The 21,887-nt window shown below is 47.3% G+C and overlaps 1 protein-coding gene across 1 annotated transcript in view; it reads right to left on the bottom strand.

Annotated features, from left to right (window-relative positions):
- znf385b (zinc finger protein 385B) overlaps window positions 1-20,275 on the bottom strand; it is a gene marked incomplete at both ends in the record, with an annotated part of 83,255 nt that extends 62,980 nt beyond the window's left edge. The window contains 2 exons of the mRNA XM_080536773.1: window positions 18,510-18,720; window positions 20,216-20,275. Of these exons, the coding sequence (XP_080392899.1) occupies window positions 18,510-18,720; window positions 20,216-20,275 (271 nt within the window). The remainder of the gene's footprint in view (window positions 1-18,509; window positions 18,721-20,215) is intronic.
- Window positions 20,276-21,887: the final 1,612 nt, after the last annotated feature.

Here is a 21,887-nt window from a genome sequence, read left to right as displayed (position 1 = left end):
TCATCTACTGACAGGGTCCTGCAGGGTTGCCGTGGAAGCCTCATCAGCAGGCCCATCCAGAAGCTTCTCCCTCATGGCGCCTCCCCGCTGGCTTGACAGACACAGGCCGTTTGATGGTGTTTGAATACCAAATGGTCCATGCAGCGCAGCATTCAGACGGAAAATTGGATCTGTATTATTTGCATAATTTCTATTGCCCCCGACAGGAGTTTATTTCTATGCGGGTAAAAAGTAAATACAAATGTTGTGCCACAAACATGGGGTGGTTGGGGGTGGGGGTGGGATGGGGGGAGTGTTTACCATCTGTTGTCGAGAGAGTTATCATGGAGAGGAACAGAGGGAGTGTGTGTGTGTGTGTGTGTGTGTGTGCGTGCGCGTATGTGTGTGTGTGTGTGTGTGTGTGTGTGTGTGTGTGTATTCTCTCCAGGTCATACATATGCAGCAGTACACCAGGGTGGAGTGATGTCTCTGTTTCAGATTCTGTTGAGGAGAGCAGGGCTACATTCTGGCTGGTCATCAGTTCAAACTTCCAACGGGCGCCATTAAAGTTTCATCGGGGGAGACAGCTTTATGGATTGAGTTTATAATTCAGTGGGTATGAAACTAGAAGACATCATCATCACAAACGCATTTACTTTGTAGCAATTACACAGCACTTAACCTCCTTTAAGAAACAGCCCGCTAAAACGGAGCAGAAGGAAGGGAAACAGAAACCGCTTGAATAATTCAAATCAGGTGCGTTTTTCTGGTGAGGGTTTTCTAGCCGTCTCATCGCTGAACGCTATGATGTTTCGACGAGCGTGGGCCAACGACTCCCTGATGATATAATTCCATGCAGATCTGACACCAACCTGCCAAAATAGTAATACATACCAGGCCATCATGTGGCCTCATGGCCCACAGACAAAACAGACAACATCATTATACTTCCCAACGCCTCTTACCTTTTTCCTAAAGTGTACACTTAATAATGAATCATTTAGCCAGACGCCAGACGCTTTTAATCCGAAAGCGACTTACAATTAGAGATTACAGGGAACATTCTCCCTGGAGTCATTTAGAGGCTAAGTGCCTTATTCAAGGGCACACTAGTGGTGGTGTCCCAGGCATTGGAACACCAACACTAGTGTGTGGTACGTGTGAATGAACTGTATGACATCGTTTTATGAATCTGAATCTATGAATATCTTCATAGAAGTTCATACCTCAAGATGAGCCTGCCGCAGCTAACAACTTGCCACATGAAAGCATTGTCCTGAGAGACAAGTACTGTTTTAAAAGATGTGAATGCTGCCATCTAGTGGAGGATTTCCAGTTGCATTTTCACCCACAATGAGACAGTGGACAATGAGATCACAGATACAGGCTTCCCTCCAGCATACTCAGGCCCTGCCCACGTCCAATTTCACCACCCTTCACTTGAAGTATGCACTTGTACACTTTACCACATATATTTTAAAGCATAAGTGAGAGATCTAACCATGGGCACTAACATCAATCCAATTCCCATTTAAATCCATGTGGAAAGTGCACAATGCTGCGTACTTCAGGGGAAGGGTCGAAGAATGGGACGCAGCACCTGGCCAGTGACCACCCATGTCCCCTACAACACCACTACGGTCTGAGCTACATGGCACACTGCACATATTTCAATGTGTCCTATCAGAGGGCACTGTGCTGACGACCTGTCTAAGTGTGCAAATGCAGAGATGATAGTGGATGTTTCTGGGAAATGCCAGAGACTGTTGATCAATAGAGTCTATAGAAAACAACTGAACCAGTCCTCTTATATTGCATTGTGTCATCATATACCGTTGTGTAAAGAGGTCTTTTGACCCGATTTGACCGGAACTTCCTGCAAAAAAATAAAATAAATCATGGCATGGCCTGCGATTGGTCTAGAGCAGGCATAGGCAAACTACGGCCCGCGGGATTAGAATTCAACCTTTCAGCAGAATTCCTGTAGATGGCAGTAGGAGTAGGTGACCCTGCCTGTTCCTGCTCGATCCCCTGCATCCATACTACAGCGTGTGGACGGGGTCAGAAAATGTGCCATTCCAAAAAACGAAAAGTCGACAATAAATGGTGTGCTTTCAAAAGGGAATGGAGCATGAAATACTTTTTTCCTTTTTTTTTTCTGTTTTGATCCAAAGCGGTATGCTTGATATACCAGGAGAGCGTTGTCGTCTTCAAAGAACACAACATTAGCAGGCACTTCTCCAGTAAGCATGCTAACTATGCTAAATAGCAACTTATCTGCACAAGAAAGAGGAAGGAGGGCTGCCACATTGGCTCCAAATTCACAAGCCTGCCAGAACATTCCTTCAACAATCCACCGTTCAAGAAAACTCAATTGAGGCAAGTTACATGCATGTCTCACAAAATCGCAAAGCATAGCCAGCCTGTTTCAGACAGTGAATTGTTTAAGGAAAGCATGGTGGAGGCTGCTAAGCCTGGTCACCCGACAGTAAAGCCCATTTGAGAACATTAGCTTGTCACAGAGAACGGTTACACAGAGGGTGGAATTAATCGATCAAGATCTTTAGTTCCCAGTTGGAGAGGAAAGTGGCGGACTTCAAGTATTTTTCACTTGCACTGGATGACAGTACGGACATTAAGGACACTGCACAACTCCTTGTCTTCATCAGAGGGATAAACGAGAACTCGAAATGACAGAGGAATTTCTTTCCGTGGAATCATTCAAAGGGTTTGCTTGCCTCGAACGACAGAATTTGTCACAGGACAAATGGGTAGACGTCACTACCAATGTGTTCCCCAAATCTTACGGTGCAAAAACCTTTGAAGATGATTCAGGACAAAGTGAGAGAGGTGTCGCCGAACACTGAGGTAACTTTCTTGCGTTGCATTATCCACCAAGAGGCTCTGTGTGAATCTGTACTTGGACTGGAGTGTCTTCTTAGAGTGGTTGTGAAACTGGTAAGAACTAGAGCAGGGGTCTTCAACCTTTTTCAACCCAAGGACCCCTTGGACGAGAGACAAACAGAACAGGGACCCCCACATGTAATATATATTTTTAAATGTCTCACATTTTAAAGCCTATAATAACTTTTATATTTACTTCATTCACCTTTTCTTTCACCGTATTAACCTATTTATATACTGGGTTATTAGCCTATATGTGTTTATGATTGATAAAACGTTCATGCATAATTATGATTGGTTATTATTATTGTTGTTGTTGTTGTTGTTGTTGATGAGGCTTATATTTTCTATTAGTATTATTTTTCAACAATGAAACTTTTAGCTTCAGGAAGCCAGGTATGCCTACCTCAGTGAGATGACTGGCCCTGGTTGGTGGTACACAACTTGTCTACTATGGGGGAGATGGAGGTTGTCAGGCAGAGCGGTATTTGGAACGGTATTTGCTCTTCAGGTAGGTGAGGGAGGAGAATCCACTTTCACAAAGATAAGTTGTTGCAAAAGCGCACCTGAATATAAGCCACACCAGCTAAATTTAGGGTAAAAACCAATTGTGTACATATACAAGCCACACTGGACTATAAGCCGCAGGTGTTTTAATGTTTAATTACCATATGTAAGGGTTCGGGTGATTTTTTGAGGGGCCAGCGTCATCGCTGCCAGCAAAACGTCGCTCGCGGCATGTCAGGACAGCCTGATTGAAATGAATGCATTCTAATCACTTTCACTCGCTTGCGTCGCTGTATGTCAGGATGGGGTGTGAAACGGGCCGTCCAACCGCTAAACAATACTAGAAGTTTGTTCACACCCCTAGTTCATTTGAGTGGTTTGGAATATACCCGTGATAAAATCGCAACGCTGCATATGAGGACAGTTTCGCACATGATTTTGTTGCCGGTTCGCTCGCTCGCTGTATGTCAGAATGAGGTGTAAGGTGGTGGACCGGTAAAATCCATAGATTTAGAACGCCCCCTTGTGGCCGTTAGCTGTAAAAATCCATAGATTAGCCGCACCATTGTATAGGCCGCAGGGTTCAAGGCATGGGAAAAAAGTAGCTGCTTATAGTCCGGAAATTACGGTAATTGGAGGGATCAGAAGGCTACTGCAAAGCAGCGCAGGTCAAAGCCTCTCGAGTCACATCCATCTTCTATCATGCCAAAATCCATTACATTAATACCTGGCCAAAATCAGCAAAACCACTGTATCTACAGTATATATCTCGGTGGCGAGGAAATAGGCTCCCTTAATTCCTGATAAAAGGACCATGTTTGCACGAAATGTTACCCATGTTGGCTGGGTATTAACATTCGTTGAATACTAAAATACTGTGAACACAGTTATTGTCGTTTCTCTTCCTACTCACAAAATGTAAAGTCGCTTTGGATAAAACTGTCAGCTTAAGGCCCTGAATGTAAAATTTACAATGGAGAGGGGCGTTCCTGTTTCTTACCAGAGTGTTCAAAAGTACCAGAGTGCTCCTCAGTGAACACCTTGAAAGATACTGCAGCACCCCTCACTAGCTCATCGAAGATGTCAGCTTCCACATCGACTCCTGAGGAGTCCTTCAGGTTCACATCAGTTCCATGTGGAAGGCTGAATTTCACTGAAACTGAGAGCAAAAACACGTACTCATGTTATGATAGCTATATATATATATTATATAGGCCTACATGCAATGCATCATGTGACATTCAAATGCTCCATAAAGCATTGACTCTCTTTACTGTTCTCATTCTTTTAGCCGTCTTCCCATTAGCTTGATGTGTAAAAGAGTGGGCAGCCCCTACCTTCTTGAATGAATTGGAAGTAATCGTAGCAGTCATCCATCATTGGTACTCGTACCCATTTCAGGGCTCCCTTGCACTCGACGTGAACCAACATTTTCTCCAAGGGACCTGTGCAAAACATTGCTGCTTATTTCATTTTCTGAGCTATCTAATTCTACATCTGTCTCATTCAGCAGCTATAGCTAAATAGTGCTGCCTGTTACGGCTGGGCCTTCACACACGCCCTCCCCCGCCCTCACAGCTCGAGCACCCGCCCCCACAGCTCGAGCACAGCGTGTCTCCGCCGCAGCTGAGGCTTGTCCCCCTAATTAGATCTTCAGCCAAACCGGCACACCTGTCTCCACTCCCAATCAACCATCAAATACCCTACGGGGCTTCACAGTATTCTGCCTCCATTGTCGTGTCCTTGAGCCCCCTCGCCCCCGTGTCATAACACTGCCAAGTCAAATACTGTCCGGGCGATGTCGGAATATCACTGTTCCTCATCGCAGTGGCGGCAAGCTACCCAGCTATCGTTACCTTGATAGTAAACTAGCTAACGTTAGACAAAGTTTCCCAGCGCAAGAGGATTCCGATTCCATCACCGTGAAACAATTTGGCATGGCAGCGTCAACTCTAACAAGCTAAAGCCCCCCCCCCCGCTTGCTAAACTTTCTCAAACTAAGTTTCATACCACACAAATACACTGTTTTCGACACAAGCATATATAATATAAAGAATTAACAAAAATGATAACATACATGTCGATGAAATTCAGTGCGCAGCAATACAACCATTCTTAGGTAACGTTAAGCTAGCAGATGGCCAAACATACCGTTGCTGGTTTGTGGATGGTTACTTGATGGCTGACCAGAATGTACCATTAGAAAGGAAATAACAGTTAGTGCTACTTAAATGTATACAAAATAAATACAATTACAATAAACGAATAAATCAAATAATACATATTTGACACAGGGGCTGTAACGTTCAAGGAAATAGATGTCGAACTCACGTGGCTGTGTTCGACAGCCAGCTATGGTTAATGATAGCTAGCAAAGCCAGCAGGTGCATGGACCATATCATTAGCAGGCTAGCGTAACGTTAACTTACACAAACGAATATGCACATGTTCAAATATTACATTTGAGCCTATAAATATGCACACAAAAGTGTCAATATTTGGAGTCATTCTTTTCCACTGTCATTTGAATTTATGGTTGATAACGTTAGCTAGCCTAGTGCCCCCCCACGCTTGCTAAACTTTCTCAAACTAAGTTTCATACCACACAAATACACTGTTTTCGACACAAGCATATATAATATAACGAATTAACAAAAATGATAACATACATGTCGATGAAATTTACCTTGATAAAGGTAATGTCGAGCGACGCGATGTTGAGTACCTCACCTCACTGCATCAAGTCAAGAGAGAAAGATGGCGGAGATCGAGACAATTAGCGCTCACCTCACGCACAGTGTAGTATATTGCTATGTTTAGCATAGATCTGGGATTGATTGCTATTGCCTCCGTAGCATTACATCTTGACAATGTTATCACCGATTGACTAGTGTGGTCTAGTGGTTGTCGGAATGGTGAATAAAGACGCACGTTGAACGTTGCTCCAGAGACCAGAGTCATTATTATTATAAAGTGTATCTTGTATGTCAGAGAGAACAACAAGACACAACATGGTGTCAGAAGATGTGACTTCTTCACAAATATAAGGAATTGCGAGGCGCCGTCGATCTACGCAGAAACTTTGTGGAGAACTATAGATAGCATAGCATAGCATATAGCATAGCTATCGACCCTGTGCGACGTTCGTTCGTAGGAGCTAGCGAGTGAAAGCAAAGCATGGAACAGTTCAAGCCTCCCGCGCCGCTCATGCTCTCTGGAAACGTGAGTGAGAATTGGCGTCGGTGGAAACAACGTTTTGAACTGTATATGATTGCCACTGGTGCAGATGATAAAGATGAGCATGTGAAAATAGCCATCATGCTGCACACCATAGGAGAAGAGGCATTAGAGGTATATAATACATTCACCATTGATTTTGAAGACCCAGCATACGAGACAATGAAAGAGATCATGGATGCATTTGAAGCATACTGTATCCCCAAAAAGAACATTGTTTTTGAACGTCACCAATTCTGGTCCCATTCTATGTCAGAGGGAGTTAGTGTCGACAAGTTTGTGACTGAACTCCGTCAGAAATGCAGAGACTGTGAGTTTGGTGCAGGTGAGAATGACACATTGAGAGACAAAATGGTGTTTAGCCTAACTGATCCTCGCATGAAAGAGAGACTATTGAGAGAGACAGACCTAACCCTGGACAGAGCACTAACCATATGCAGAGCTGCAGAAGCTGCCAAGTCACAGCTGCAAGCTATGGGGACAGGGCACGCAGACGCCCCAGTTCAAGCACTGTCCAGAGGAACTACTAGCTACTCTGAGATGAGAAGAGGATACAGAAAACAAAGATCGTCAGGAAGAGCAAATGAGCAGACGGACAGCACAAACACATGCGGGAAGTGTGGAGGGACACACCCGCCCCGCCAATGTCCTGCCTTCGGGACCACATGCCACAAATGCAACAAGAGAAACCATTGGTCCAAAGTGTGTGGCGCACCACAGCATGGGACAGTCACAGCAAGGGACGTCAGTCAACTTGAGAGCGAGGTAGATTCTTTATTTGTAGGCTCAGTGTTCTGTGTTAGGGTAGATAAGATCACGCAGCAGACAGACAACGCGTGGTACACCACAGTCAACCTCAGAGACACCCCGGTCAGATTCAAGCTGGACACGGGGGCGGAGGCGAACGTGCTTCCAATGTGCATTTTCGAGGAGATACCGGGGCCCCCACGACTAAAGCCTACACAGACACTTCTCATTGCCTATGGAGGAGCACGCCTGAAACCGAAAGGAACAGTGACATTCACGTGTGAGACACCCAATAGAGCAAGAGCAAATCTAGTTTTTTTTGTGACTGCACAGTCCACCACGCCCATTCTGGGCAGAGAAGCGTGCGAGACACTGCAGCTCGTGAGGAGAATAGAGACGCTTGCAGTCAAGGCACCAGCTACAAAAGAGGAGCTGGTGGAGCGGTACGCATCTGTCTTCAGTGGCCTGGGTGAGTTCCCCGGTGTGCACCACATACACACAGACCCAAGTGTGGCCCCAGTCGTCCACGGATGCAGAAAGATCCCAGTCAGTGTCGTGGACAGACTGAAAACAACCCTGAAAGAGCTTGTAAAAAAGGACGTCATAGCACCTGTGACAGACCCGACCGAGTGGGTGAATAGCCTCGTCATCACTGAGAAAAAGAACGGATCACTGAGGGTGTGTTTGGATCCTCGTGATCTGAATGAGGCAATCAAGAGGCAGCACTACTCGATACCAACCCCGGAGGAAGTCCAGAGCAAGCTCTCTGGGAAGTCAATATTCACGATCCTGGACGAGAAGGACGGATATTGGCAGGTGAGACTTGACGAGCCATCATCTATGCTGTGCACATTCAGTACGCCGTGGGGAAGATTCCGCTTTAAGAGACTTCCTTTTGGCATCAAGTCCGCCAGCGAAGTTTTTCAGCAGAAAAACTGTGAGGCTTTTGGAGACATCGAAGGAGTCCATATCATCGCAGACGATATGATAATCGCCGCCGCCACAGAAGAGGAACATGATGGCATCCTTCACAAGGTCATGGAGAGGGCACAGAGAGCCAACGTCAAGTTCAACAAGGAAAAAATCCAGTACAAAATCAACACCGTCAGATACATGGGCCACGTCATTACACCAGAGGGAGTGAAACCGGATGACACAAAGGTGACGGCCATCAACAACATGCCGCCACCAGAGGACAAGACAGGGCTGCAGAGGCTGTTGGGGATGACGAGGTATTTGGCTCAGTATATCCCTGATGAAGCTTCAGTGACTGCCCCGCTCAGACAGCTGCTGAGGAGAGATGCAGCTTGGCAGTGGAACCATGAACATGATGATGCTTTAATCAAGCTGAAGTCAGCCCTCACCAACGCCCCTGTGCTGAAGTTCTATGACCAAGCCATGCCTCTCACCATACAGGCTGACGCGTCGAAAGATGGACTGGGAGCTTGTCTTCTCCAGGAGGGGAGACCGCTGTGCTATGCCTCACGAGCTCTCACAGAAGCTGAGAGAAACTACGCCCAAATAGAGAAGGAGTTGCTGGCGATAGTGTTCGCAGCCAAACGCTTCCACCAGTATGTTTACGGCAACACTGTTACAGTCCAATCTGATCACAAGCCACTTGAAGTGATTTTTAAGAAACACCTGAGCAAAGCCCCAGCAAGACTACAGCGCATGTTGCTCCAGCTTCAACGGTATGATTTGAAAATAACATACACGCCAGGAAAAGACATGCACGTCGCCGACACCCTTTCCCGCGCGTTTGTCACCGAACAGGCCGACAGTGGAAAAGAGGACCTCTTCGAGGAGAGAGTGATCCACACGATGGAGGCTACTGCTGCCATGAGCTCAGACATGCTCAAGATGCTCAAAGAAGCCACAGCAGCTGACGAGACAATACAGGCAGTGGCTGAGAGACACCGCAGCGGCTGGCCCCAAAGACGACGTAGTGTGCCCGCCAGTCTCTACCAATACTGGCCTCAGCGGCACATTATCCACATCAGGGACGGACTACTGATGACCGGCGACAGAATTGTGATTCCTCAAGCCGCCAGACAGGTGATACTAGAGAGACTACACCTCGCACATCAAGGTATCCAGAGGACAAAGGCACAGGCCCGACAAGTCGTGTACTGGCCGGGAATGACTCGTGACATCGACAACGCAGTGGAGAGATGCTCTCCGTGTCAACAACTCCAACCACAGAACCAGAGAGAGCCCCTCATGTCACATGATATCCCTGAGATACCATGGCTAAAGGTCGGGGCTGACATCTTTGAGCTCCAGGGCCAGTCATACCTTATCGTGGTGGACTATCTGTCCAAGTACCCAGAGGTGCTCCATCTACCTGACAAGACCGCTCACACAGTCATCCGCAAGATGAAAGCAGTCTACGCGAGGCACGGGATCCCAAAAGAGCTGGTAAGCGACCATGTTCCTTTTGCAAGTGCAGAGATGAGGGAGTTTGCAGCATCCTGGGGAATACAGCTCATTCACTCCAGCCCTGCATATCCTCAATCCAACGGTCTGGCAGAGAGGATGGTGAAGACGGTCAAACATGCACTCAAGAAAGCTTTGCAGACCAACATAGACCCCCATCTAGCCCTGCTAGCATTGAGAAACACTCCAATAACAGGCACAGATGTTTCCCCAGCTCAGGTGCTTATGGGAAGAGTACTACGAAGCACGCTGCCCTGCTCTACAGCTGTTCTACAGCCAGCTACCCCGAGAGGAGTTCATGCCAGGCTGAAAGATCTCCAAACCAGACAGGAGCACTACTACAACCGCAACTCACAGCCCTTACCTGAGTTTGCTCCTGGTGCAACGGTTCACATGGAAACGAGACGTGGATGGATGCCAGCCAGAGTCCTAAACCAACGAGAAGAGCCACGGTCATACAACGTGAGAAGCCCGTCTGGTGTTGTCTTCAGAAGGAACAGACGTCATCTCAGGCGTATTCATCCAAGTCTGCATCAAGAGAGAGATCCTGAGCCACTGGAGCAGCCTGCACCTGTGAGCCCGCTGGGAGGACCCCCAGAGTCACCGGATCATCCAGCTCAGCACCCGTCCTCCTGTGAGGGCGAGAGCTCCACTCCTACCTGCCGCACCAGAAGTGGCAGAGCTGTGGTGCTTCCGGCAAGGTATCAAGACTTTGAGATGGGCCAACGCTGAAGGTTGTGCTCCACCAGGGTTAAGTACTGGTGACCTCTGTCCCTTAGTTTAGTTAGTTACTAGATGATAGTTGGACACATTTAGAAAGTGTGTGGTATGTTTACAAAGTTTGATTTTACTCCAAGTGAAAGTTCACAAGTTACTGGACAAGTTATAGGACGTATAACTTTTCAGAGACTAATTTTCAGTTGACCCAAGAGAGACTTTTAATGCTTAAAAGGGGGGATGTAGTATATTGCTATGTTTAGCATAGATCTGGGATTGATTGCTATTGCCTCCGTAGCATTACATCTTGACAATGTTATCACCGATTGACTAGTGTGGTCTAGTGGTTGTCGGAATGGTGAATAAAGACGCACGTTGAACGTTGCTCCAGAGACCAGAGTCATTATTATTATAAAGTGTATCTTGTATGTCAGAGAGAACAACAAGACACAACACACAGCACGTAAATGTCCCGGATGTGGTGTTCAGTGTTAATTATGATCAACACCATAATCCAACTCTGTGCTCAATAGGGTATTAACAACAAGTGCCGTTAACATGCTTGAAGGAACACTGAAATCATAACACTTTACACTGAAAAGTGCTAACACTGTAATTTTAACACTGCCATTTTTGCTGAGTAGGTGAGGGAGGGGAATCCACTTTCACAAAGATAAGTTGTTGCAAAAGGCAAGAGGCTCATCGAGAACTGGGTGAGAGGCTGTGACTCGTACACATTATTGTGTGTACTGTCTGTGGTTAGGTCGATCAGCTGATCTTCCTCAGCGGCTGTCAGGTTTAGCCGTCGGATGCATTGTCTTTGCATGGAAACCGTATCCATGTCTTGTGCTTTCTCCAAGACTCAGTCTCAGAAAAGTACTTCTCAAATTGACTTTCGAGTGCCTCCAAGTGATCAACAATTGCGCATTTCACGTCACGCGAGGGCACCGCGGAATCCGCGGAAATGCATTGAAATGCGCAGCCAGCTCTGCGCGGTAGCAGAATCTCGTGGATAGCTGTGCGTAATTCAAAGACGCGCGCCAATACTGATCCACGGGAAAGCCATCTGACCTCGGAATGGTAAAGGAGCGCGTTATAGCGGCGCATAGAGAAGCAAAGAGGCGGGTTTGTTATTATCAAACTAACTAAATTAGTAACGTTAGGCCTATGCTAGTTATTAATTAACGTTAATTTCGCAATGAAGATCGAACTGCAGCGTTTTAGCCAACACCTAGCTTGCTAGACAGGTGTGTGTTTTTTCTTTTCTTCAGCTGACGTTATGTGAGACTCTAGAATCATGGGCATCATTTATTTTGTAAATAGTTTTTGTCAAAAGTAGCTTATTATTGCCTGTTAATGTTTGTACTTTACTCAATATCATTTGTTATATTTTTTAATTCTCACTGATTATTTTGGTGAAAAATGTCAATTATTATGACAAAAATTGGCGGACCCCTGCAGTACCTCTGCGGACCCCCTAGGGGTCGCGGACCCCCGGTTGAAGACCACTGAACTAGAGGACTCAATCTCTGTAAATTCATTCAATTGTTAGAGGACACTGACTCAAGGTCAAACGTTTGCTGGTTAAGTCAAGGGACAATATTTAAGCGGGTGTGGGATTTGAGAGAGGAGATTGCCATGTTTATGGACAGAGTAGGTGAAGCTGGGGATTTCCCTGGACTGCATTATGAAGGCTGGCTGTGCGACATTTGCCATTGACATTCTGGGCCATTTAAACGACCTTAATGTCAAAATACAGGGGAGAAAATGTGTGTGCATGAACTGTACAACCATGTGAAGGCATTCAGAGCAAAGCTGGTGCTGTTCATCAGGCAGTTAAAGGACATGTCATTTTCATCATAATTTTCCTATTTTGCCTCCTGGCTTTTGTGAGGTGTCGCCACCCAGCGCAGTGAGATACAGCGGCATACTGTCAGACTTGCAGACCGAGTTCACGCACGCTGCCTCTCTGACCTCGCCAAGATCGAAGATTCGCTGGAACTTGTGCCACGCCCTCTCTCATATGATTATGAGAAAGCACCACCGAACATGCAGCTGGAGCTTATTGATCTCCAGTGTGACACTTCACTCTAGGAGGAGTTTGAAACCGTCACTCTGGCCGAGTTCTATGTTCTATGTTCTATGCCTCATTGAGTGATAGACAGTCCCCTAAAGGCCAATGCACATTCACCCAACATTCGATTCTCAATGAATGAATGAAGGTGAATGGAGAATCGAATGTTGTCGTGCGACAATATCGCATTGCCGTGTGCATTGTCTCATTGGGTCTCATTCAAAACAATGGAATCGAATTCGGCAGTGCGACAAAATGGCACGCCGTGTGCATTGGCCTTAACACGCGACAGCTGGCTCAGAGGAGGTTGGTGCTGTTTGGCTCCACTTACATTTACGCTGACGAACTACAATAAATCAAAGCACACAGATCTGAACTGAATGATGAACACTTGTCTGCCGTACTGCGTCTTTCAACATCCAATACAGCACCTGACTTTGATAAGCTTGTAAAACATAGTGAGCAACTTCACTGTTCACACTGGCTAGCCAAGAATACCTTTTCCTGATAAAAAATGCACTGGAAATGTAAGAGTTAAATTAAGTATCTGGTGATAATATGTTGACTATAACACAAAGAATGTGCATTATAAGGCAATGATGTACTGTAAAATATGAAAGTGACCCTACAGAGAGCCTATCGTTCTGTACTTTCGTCTTTTGTATTTACTGATGTATTTGAATTGACTTGTCATTGTCATTGAAAAAAAGAAAAGAATGCTATTCACTTCAACAGTGTACATAAAAACCCCACCTGGTATTCAAGACCAAATGTGCCCCTGAGCCAAAAGGTTTACCCACCCACAGACACGTCTGTGTCTGCATGGAAATGAATACCTCATAATCTCATCCCTATTCCTCCTCTCCTCTCCTTCCAGTCTCCAGTCTTGTCTCTGATCTGTTCAATGAAAAATAAAGAAATAAGTGTGAATCCCCCTGACCCCCCATCACCCCCCAGAAAACACATCAGTCTGCAGTGCTGAGGGAAAGCGTTCCAATCTGAAGACCTGTTGGGAATGGTGACCCAGTTACAGTGACACTGTGGTACACAGAACCCCACAGAAACGGGGACATCTCTCTCTCTCTCTCTCTCTCTCTCTCTCTCCCACCCCCCCGCCCCCTCTCTCTTTCCACACCAGACTCTGTCTACCTCAGCTGTAATTACATATGTCCAGATCACACTACACATAATAATACCAAGGCTCGTTAAAATTTAACCGCCATGGACACCCACTGTGTTTAAAAATGTACGGCCGTACCGAGAACTGGAGCTATCTGTGGTTGGATCATCGCACCACAGACTCTTAGCTCAGAGCTACACAGATTCTGATCAAACTCAGGAATCTCAGAAAGGTATGAATATACCAATATACAATAACAGAAAGGTAGAAATATATTCTACGCACTGTATATACAATATTGGAACAATAACAGAAAGGTATGAATATACTATGTACTGTATAGTATTGGAACAATGACAGAAAGGTATGCATATACCTATGTACTGTATAGTATTGGAACAATAACAGAAAGGTATGAATATATCTACATACTGTATAAGTATTGGAACAATAACAGAAAGGTATGAATTATCTACATACTGTATAAGTATTGGAACAATAACAGAAAGGTATGAATCTACATACTGTATAAGTATTGGAACAATAACAGAAAGGTATGAATTATCTACATACTGTATAAGTATTGGAACGATAACAGCCGTTGGGTCAACGGCAGTTGTGTCAACAAAAACCTCCTGTTTCTACTGTACATAAAAAACAAAACCTATTCAAAACAATACACATACGCCGGCAAACCTGCTGTTGCCTCGGGGGCTAAGACCAACACTTAAAGACATCCATCCAAGAAACTCCAAAACGTCCACATTCAATTCACAACAACTGATTGCAATGGCTAATAAATGAATGTCAGTGCTAGCCAGACCTGCTAGATCACAGAACAACCTCATTGTGGTTCTCCGCTCCAATGAACTGGGGGGACCATGCACTGTCGAGATCAGGGTCGATCTGCTAACACCATTCTATCAGACTATTTACGTTCGGCTCACTCACTGCCCCCCCTGTATCCACACAGCCTCTAAAGGCCCATACCCCCCCCCCCACACACACACACACACACACACTGCCCCCCACCCCCACTGCCACTCACAGACTCTCTACTGTGACGGTGTGCTCAGTGCATTACGTGGCAGCTGTGGCGTAGCATGAAAAGCTTTCCCTCGCATGAGCTCCTCTGTCCCAGCCCGCAGCTCTCTGCTCTCTAATGGTGTGTATGGACCTGGGTGTGTGTGTATGGACCTGTGTGTGTGTGTATGGACCTGGGTGTGTGTGTATGGACCTGGGTGTGTGTGTATGGACCTGTGTGTGTGTATGGACCTGGGTGTGTGTGTATGGACCTGGGTGTGTGTGTATGGACCTGGGTGTGTGTTTATGGACCTGGGTGTGTGTGTATGGACCTGGGTGTGTGTTTATGGACCTGGGTGTGTGTTTATGGACCTGGGTGTGTGTTTATGGACCTGGGTGTGTGTTTATGGACCTGGGTGTGTGTGTATGGACCTGGGTGTGTGTTTATGGACCTGGGTGTGTGTTTATGGACCTGGGTGTGTGTTTATGGACCTGGGTGTGTGTTTATGGACCTGGGTGTGTGTTTATGGACCTGGGTGTGTGTGTATGGACCTGGGTGTGTGTGTATGGACCTGGGTGTGTGTTTATGGACCTGGGTGTGTGTGTATGGACCTGGGTGTGTGTTTATGGACTTGGGTGTGTGTTTATGGACCTGGGTGTGTGTTTATGGACCTGGGTGTGTGTGTATGGACCTGGGTGTGTGTGTATGGACCTGGGTGTGTGTGTATGGACCTGGGTGTGTGTGTATGGACCTGGGTGTGTGTGTGGGGTACCAGGGGCTGGGGCTGCTGGGGCTGCAGCCTCTGTGTGGAGCGGAGCAGAGGGGTGCTGGAGCGGAGGAGAGGGGGGCTGGAGCGGAGGAGAGGGGTGCTGGAGGAGAGGGGGGCTGGAGCGGAGGAGAGGAGAGGGGTGCTGGAGCGGAGGAGAGGGGTGCTGGAGGCCGTGAGGCCTGACCTCCCTGTCCTCCCTGAGGACGGCCTGGGAGCAGCTGTCAGGGGACAGACAGGGCCACCACGGACACACACACACACACACACACACACAAACACACATACGCACACACATACGCACACACACACACACACACACACACACACACACATACGCACATACACACACACACATACGCACACACACACACACACACACACACATACGCACACACACACACATACGCACATACACATACGCACACACACATACGCATGCACGCACGCACACACGCATGCACACACACATAAGCACACACACACAAACACATAAGCACATACGCATGCACGCACGCACGCACGCACACACAAACACACATACGCATGCACGCACACACACACACACACACACACACACAGAGGTGCAAACGCTGTCAGACATCCCCCTCTCCTCCCCCTGCATCAGGGTTGCCGTGTCATGTAGTGAAGGCGGTATACGGAGGAGATCAAACATCTGTTCAGCTCCACCGTGTACAGAGTACGCACATGCAAGTGCAAACCAGGAGACGCCGTAGTCAACTATCCACCGACATGACACACTTCAACAGCAGCTGTCGTCACCGTTGTCATGCTGACATCTCACGACTGCATCAAATCTGCATATTATTCATCCGACGTCAGTCGCCGAGCCGTCTCCACAACCTACATGCCAAATGAACCAATACACGCTGTTTACGGAGGCTTACCGAGACGGAGAGTCTAGGAGTTGAGTTTACTTGTCTGAGGACGTTGTGAGTAAAAGTAAAAGTTACACCATCTCAAAGCTAGTTTGGAAAGGTTGTTTGTATTCTCTGACGATAGAACATCAATGCTTCACACTGGTCTGTAGACAGAGAACATCATCAAGTTCATTTGAAGATTTCCATAGTGAGGCACGAGACCAGTCAGGCAGCAAACCTGGGCCCAGTCAGGATGCACATACATTTGAGTCATTTAGCAGACTCTTTAACCAGAGTCAAGTAGACAAACCACATATGACACAGTCATCGCAAATAAAACCATCTTCTAGTAGCAAGCACGAGTACAAGAAATAAATGAAAATTAAATCAGGGAAATAGTGTATGCTACACAGTCCAAAAGAAAAGAAAAGCAAATGTCGTGGGTAGGTAAACACAGAATTTGGCTCCCAGTTCAAAACAATAGGAATGTCCTCAAACATCTGCGGTCAGATCGTCGGGCTTAAACGCAGAGGTTAGACCCAGCTGTCGTCAACGACATTACCATCAAAGACATCCCCCCAAATCACTGAAACCTGACAGGTGTGTCACTCCAGTCAGAAATGTGTCCTGAATTCCACATCTGGCTCTAATCCCTACAGCCAACCCCTCACCCCTACAGTATGCACTTGAGGGAATATTAAATGATTGCATAGGTATGAACATCCTCAAACATCTGGTCGAAACAATCTGACGAACATACCAACAAGCCAACCAGAACATATCAGAAATGGATCCACTAGCCACCTAGCTTTGCTTATACTGATCCAATCCTGTCAGATCGACAGGTGTGGCTAAGGGGGTAGAGGGGGTAAGAGGCAGATTTGGGGTCGGTCGTGGCTGTACACAGAAACGTTAAGCAATTCCGTTTTTCGGCTGAATAACTAACCGGAGCTCAGAGCAGGGTTTGTTGAAGCGTGCGAGCGGTGAAAAACCACATCAACAGTGAAAGGAACAGCCATGCAGCTGTGGTTATGAGTCAGATACAACCTCAGTTCACATCACCGTCAGCTGATCTGTGTTTACACCCCTAGAGTCCAAGGGTTGGTCACTGAGTTAACTGTGGGAGTGCGTCCCCCAGGGGAATGCGTCCCCTTCCCCTGGGCAGGCTAGCCCATATAGAGCAGCGTTTCACAACCTTCTCTGTCCTAGGGACTGACAAGCTTCTCTGTCCTAGGGACTGACAAGCTTTGGTATTTTTGTACCACAGACCGGCAAGCATTGTTCTTTTTTTTACAATATGCGACAACATGGTCCTTCCTCCTTGGAGGATTACTTCCTGTACATCAAACCTCAACACTCCATACTGACTGAATATGTGTAAGGTCAGAAACAGGCCACACTTTATTTGGATAGTCGCCCTATCGATCAATCTTCAGTTGCTGAAAATATGAACGAACAATAAACTGCAACTCTGTAAAGACTGCAACAGCTTGCTAGGGTTACGGTTAGGGTTAGGTTTAGGTTTAGGGTTAAAGTCAGGGTTAGGGTAAGGATTCATACAGCTAGGGTTAGGACTAGGGTTAGGTTTCAGTTAAGTTTGGGGTTAAGATATGGTTATGGTTATGGTTACGGCAGCGATTCCCAACCTATGGGCTGCGGCCCATTCATGGAAACCAATAGAGAGAAAGAGACCTAAAGCCCAGTTCAGATCTAGGATTCGCAACGCAACTGGAATTGCAGTGGTCCGAATGACTCTGCGACGGCCCTGCGGCGGCAGTTGCAAGGCGTCGCCAGTGATTTGACTCGTCAAGTCTCAGCAGAACGTCCAGATTCTTTGGAATGTCTGCCGAGTTTTTTTCTCTGCAACGTTCTAAAACGAACCCGTTGCGTTGCGAATCCTAGGTGTCAACTGGGCTTAAAGGAGGAAGGGAGGAGACTGCCCTGAGACTGTCCTGCTGAGACAATCAACGGTCGGGGGAAAAAACACAGATTCATCAGAGCACTAATAAGATCACTGGACACATTACATTTACATTTGACATTCTTGGGCATTTAGCAGACGCGCTTATTCCAAAGCGACTTCCAATCAATACAGGACAACCTACCTGAACTGATACTAGTGCTGGTCAGAGTCGACGTCAGGGGTCCACTGACCGGAGCCGGGGTGGGAGGAGGAGGGGGGACCTCGCCGTTGTTGAGCTGTTTGACCCTGCGGAGGTGGGACCTGCCGTTGTAGTGCACCTGGGCTTGGGCCTCCGAGTTGAGCTGGATGTTGCACACTTCACACAGAGAGTACAACAGCTTCTTGGTCTGCTGCGGGTCTGGCTGCTGCAGGTGGTGGGGATGAAGATGATGATGATGATGAAGATCCTCATGTCCGTTGCTGCTGCTGTGGTTGTTGTTGTTGTTGTTGTTGCTGCTGCTGTTGTTGTGGTGAAGAGGCTCCATCAGCTCCAGACAGGGGATGCCATAAGGGAAGGCCGCGGCTATCCGCCCGTTCTCCAAGAAATGAGTGGGGCTCAACAGGGTCTTCATACCTGCACATGACAACAAGGAGTTAGAAGGGAATGGTAAATGGACTGCACTTACAGTATATAGCGCCTTTATCCAAAGCGCTTTACAATGGCCTCTCATTCGCCCATTCACACACACATTCAAACTCCAATGGCGGCAAGCTACCATGCAAGGCGCCGGCCCGCTCACTGGGAGCAATTTGGGGTTCAGTGTCTTGCCCAAGGACACTTCGACATGTGGCCAGCCGGGGAGCGAACCGCCGATCTGCCAACCTTGTGATCATTAGACAGCGACTCTACCTCCTGCGCCACAGCCGCCCCACGACTGAGGACATTAGGAAGGGGGGAGGCAGGGGGGAGGCGAGGGACACACAGACACGCACACACGCACACACACACACACACACACACACACACACACACAGCTACCCAAACAGCTACTGACAGCTTACATCTACTGAAAGACATACACAGCAACTACACCGCTTAAATCTACCCACTATATCAGCAGTGGAAGGAGACCTTTCAACTGAGTGAATTCTATTCCCATATAAACGCTCAAATTGTCAGAGTGATTAATTATTTGCAACCCTGGACATTGCGCTGCAACAGAAAGCAGAACGCTGACATAGGCTATGAGCAAAGATGAAAAATATCTGCTCTATTGAACTGGGAATTACATTGGGTAAACCCAGAAAATATCCTTCCAGAGAAAAAACAGATATTTTCCATTCCTATTAATACTGCATTTGCAGTAAATCTTGCAAATGCTGCAAATCCAAAGTCACTATTACCTGGCTACTGGTATCTCTCCGCGCAAGCTGGGGTAACTGTGTCTATGGAAGAATATGACGGATGAAAAGGAACCGGCCTTTAGATTGACCAGAGTAAGCTGTGTGTGTGTGTGTGTGTGTGTGTGTGTGTGTGTGTGTGTGTGTGTGTGTGTGTGTGCGCGCGCGTGTGTGTGTGTGTGTGTGTGTGTCTGCGTGTGCATGTGTGTCTGCGCGTGTGCGTGTGTGTGGGTGTGAGAGAGATACCGTACATCTCAAAGGCTGTAACATAATGAGTTCTACAGTCAATTCGGACCGTGGTTAATTAAGGGTGCATCGAGCCAGGGTGCATTGTGGGGTGTGTATATTATACTCTAGTGCATCTGTGGCCATGTGTCCCTCTTCCTCCCTCTCCCCTCTCTCTCTGGTCAGTAATCCTCCTGACACAGACATGGTAATCTGAGTGGGCAGCTGCAGCCTCTAATCCCCAGCAGATAGAAACTTCCACCAACTTTCCCGCGGGCTCTGCGGCGATCCTACACAAGAACTACAGAAGAGCCGCGGTGTCAGCAGCGCAGAGGACAGCCCCGGTACCGTCATCATTCACAAGTTTAATGCTGCACATGACTATCCTCGACTTTGCTCTAATTCCCAAGGTGCTGGCTCGCCCCAGTTAGGCTGAAGTAAAGAGGACACTGTGAGACACGGGGACGCAGTGCTCAGCTGACCTGTCCTCCGCTCCTCTCCTCCATCGCGCGCGCGGGGGGGGGATATTTGGTGTGTGTGTGCCGTCGTTTCATCTCGTGTACTAAAACTAGTCGACTCTGTAGCGGGATATCCACTGTGCCCTTCATCTTGTGTACTTGCTGATTCTGTCGCCCGTGGGCGCGGGGGGGTATTTTTTGGTGTGCCCTCCTTATTGAGTGACTTACAGACTCTGGGACAGGGACTTGTGCGCCCCCCCCCCCGTTTCTTGTGTCCTAACAGTTGCAGGATTTGTAGTGTGCCTCTGTGGGCAGGGTATAGTGTACCCTCCATCTTGTGTACTACAGTCACAGACTCTGTATCTTGTGTACTAGCTCTGTTGGAGGGTATCTTGTGTACTAGGGCGACTGACCCTTGTAACTTGTGTCCCTCCTCCTACGGGTACGGAGGGACTCAGGAACAGGACATCTTGTGCCTCCTCTTCCTGTGCCTCTCCTCTTCCCAGAAGATAACAGGGTGAGATGACCAGAGCAGTGCTAGAACAGTGTATAGAAGTGCTCATGGCTCCTCCTGTAGCTGTGGGGACACACATCAGACAGGGTCTCCCCTACACAGTCATCTCATCAGACAGGGGGCTAGAGGGCTAGTGTGGACACGACCACCACCACACACTATTACTAGCGCACACCCCTCGGCCCATGTCAACACACACACACGCACGCACGTACACACGCATGCACGCACGCACACACACACACACATACACACACACACACACACACATACACACACACACGCACACACACGCACGCACGTACACACGCATGCATGCACACACACACACACACACACACACACACACCCTGTCACTGGCAACAGAAACAGCAACGGCATGTGGCTACAACTCCCTGTGCTTGTCTTCTGAAGGAGTGTTTCGCTAACAGCGCCGGCGACATAATAAAATCCATCTTGTTTCCCTTCAAGTTCAGAGAAGCCATACAGCTTCGATTGAAGTTCAGTTTAAAGTGTGCACAAAGGCTTCTGATTGAGACCCTGGGTGTTTCTAGTCATTTAAGCGACCTTGGGTCCCCTGAAAGGCACAATATACATTTAAGTTACTTATTTACTTACTTATTATTATTATTATTATTATTATTAGTAGTAGTAGTAGTAGTAGTATTAATTTGTCAAAATTTGCAGCAATACGACAGAAGTGTGTCGGATCAAACGTTGCGGATAAATTGCAACGTTTGATCCGTCCAACCCACTCCAAGGTTGTGATGCGGCAAATAGTAGCTTTACCAAGCGTGTTTGAGGTGGAGTTACTCACATCTCCTCTGTTTCCTCAGTGATACTATCCTCAGAGGCCGAGTGCTAACTCTGTCTCATGTATCCCGTGAGAGGCCCTAACCCTAACCCTGACCCTCTGCAGTATGTGAGGCCTTATGCAGATTGGAGCAGACAGTGAGTGATCCTGGAAGAGACTGCCCCGGAGCCAGGACCGGGA

The sequence above is a fragment of the Nansenia antarctica genome (genome assembly GCF_963989245.1).
Source record: "Nansenia antarctica genome assembly, chromosome: 7".
In the NCBI taxonomy this organism is placed as follows: domain Eukaryota; kingdom Metazoa; phylum Chordata; class Actinopteri; order Argentiniformes; family Microstomatidae; genus Nansenia; species Nansenia antarctica.
This window is presented reverse-complemented; position numbering and strand designations above follow the sequence as displayed.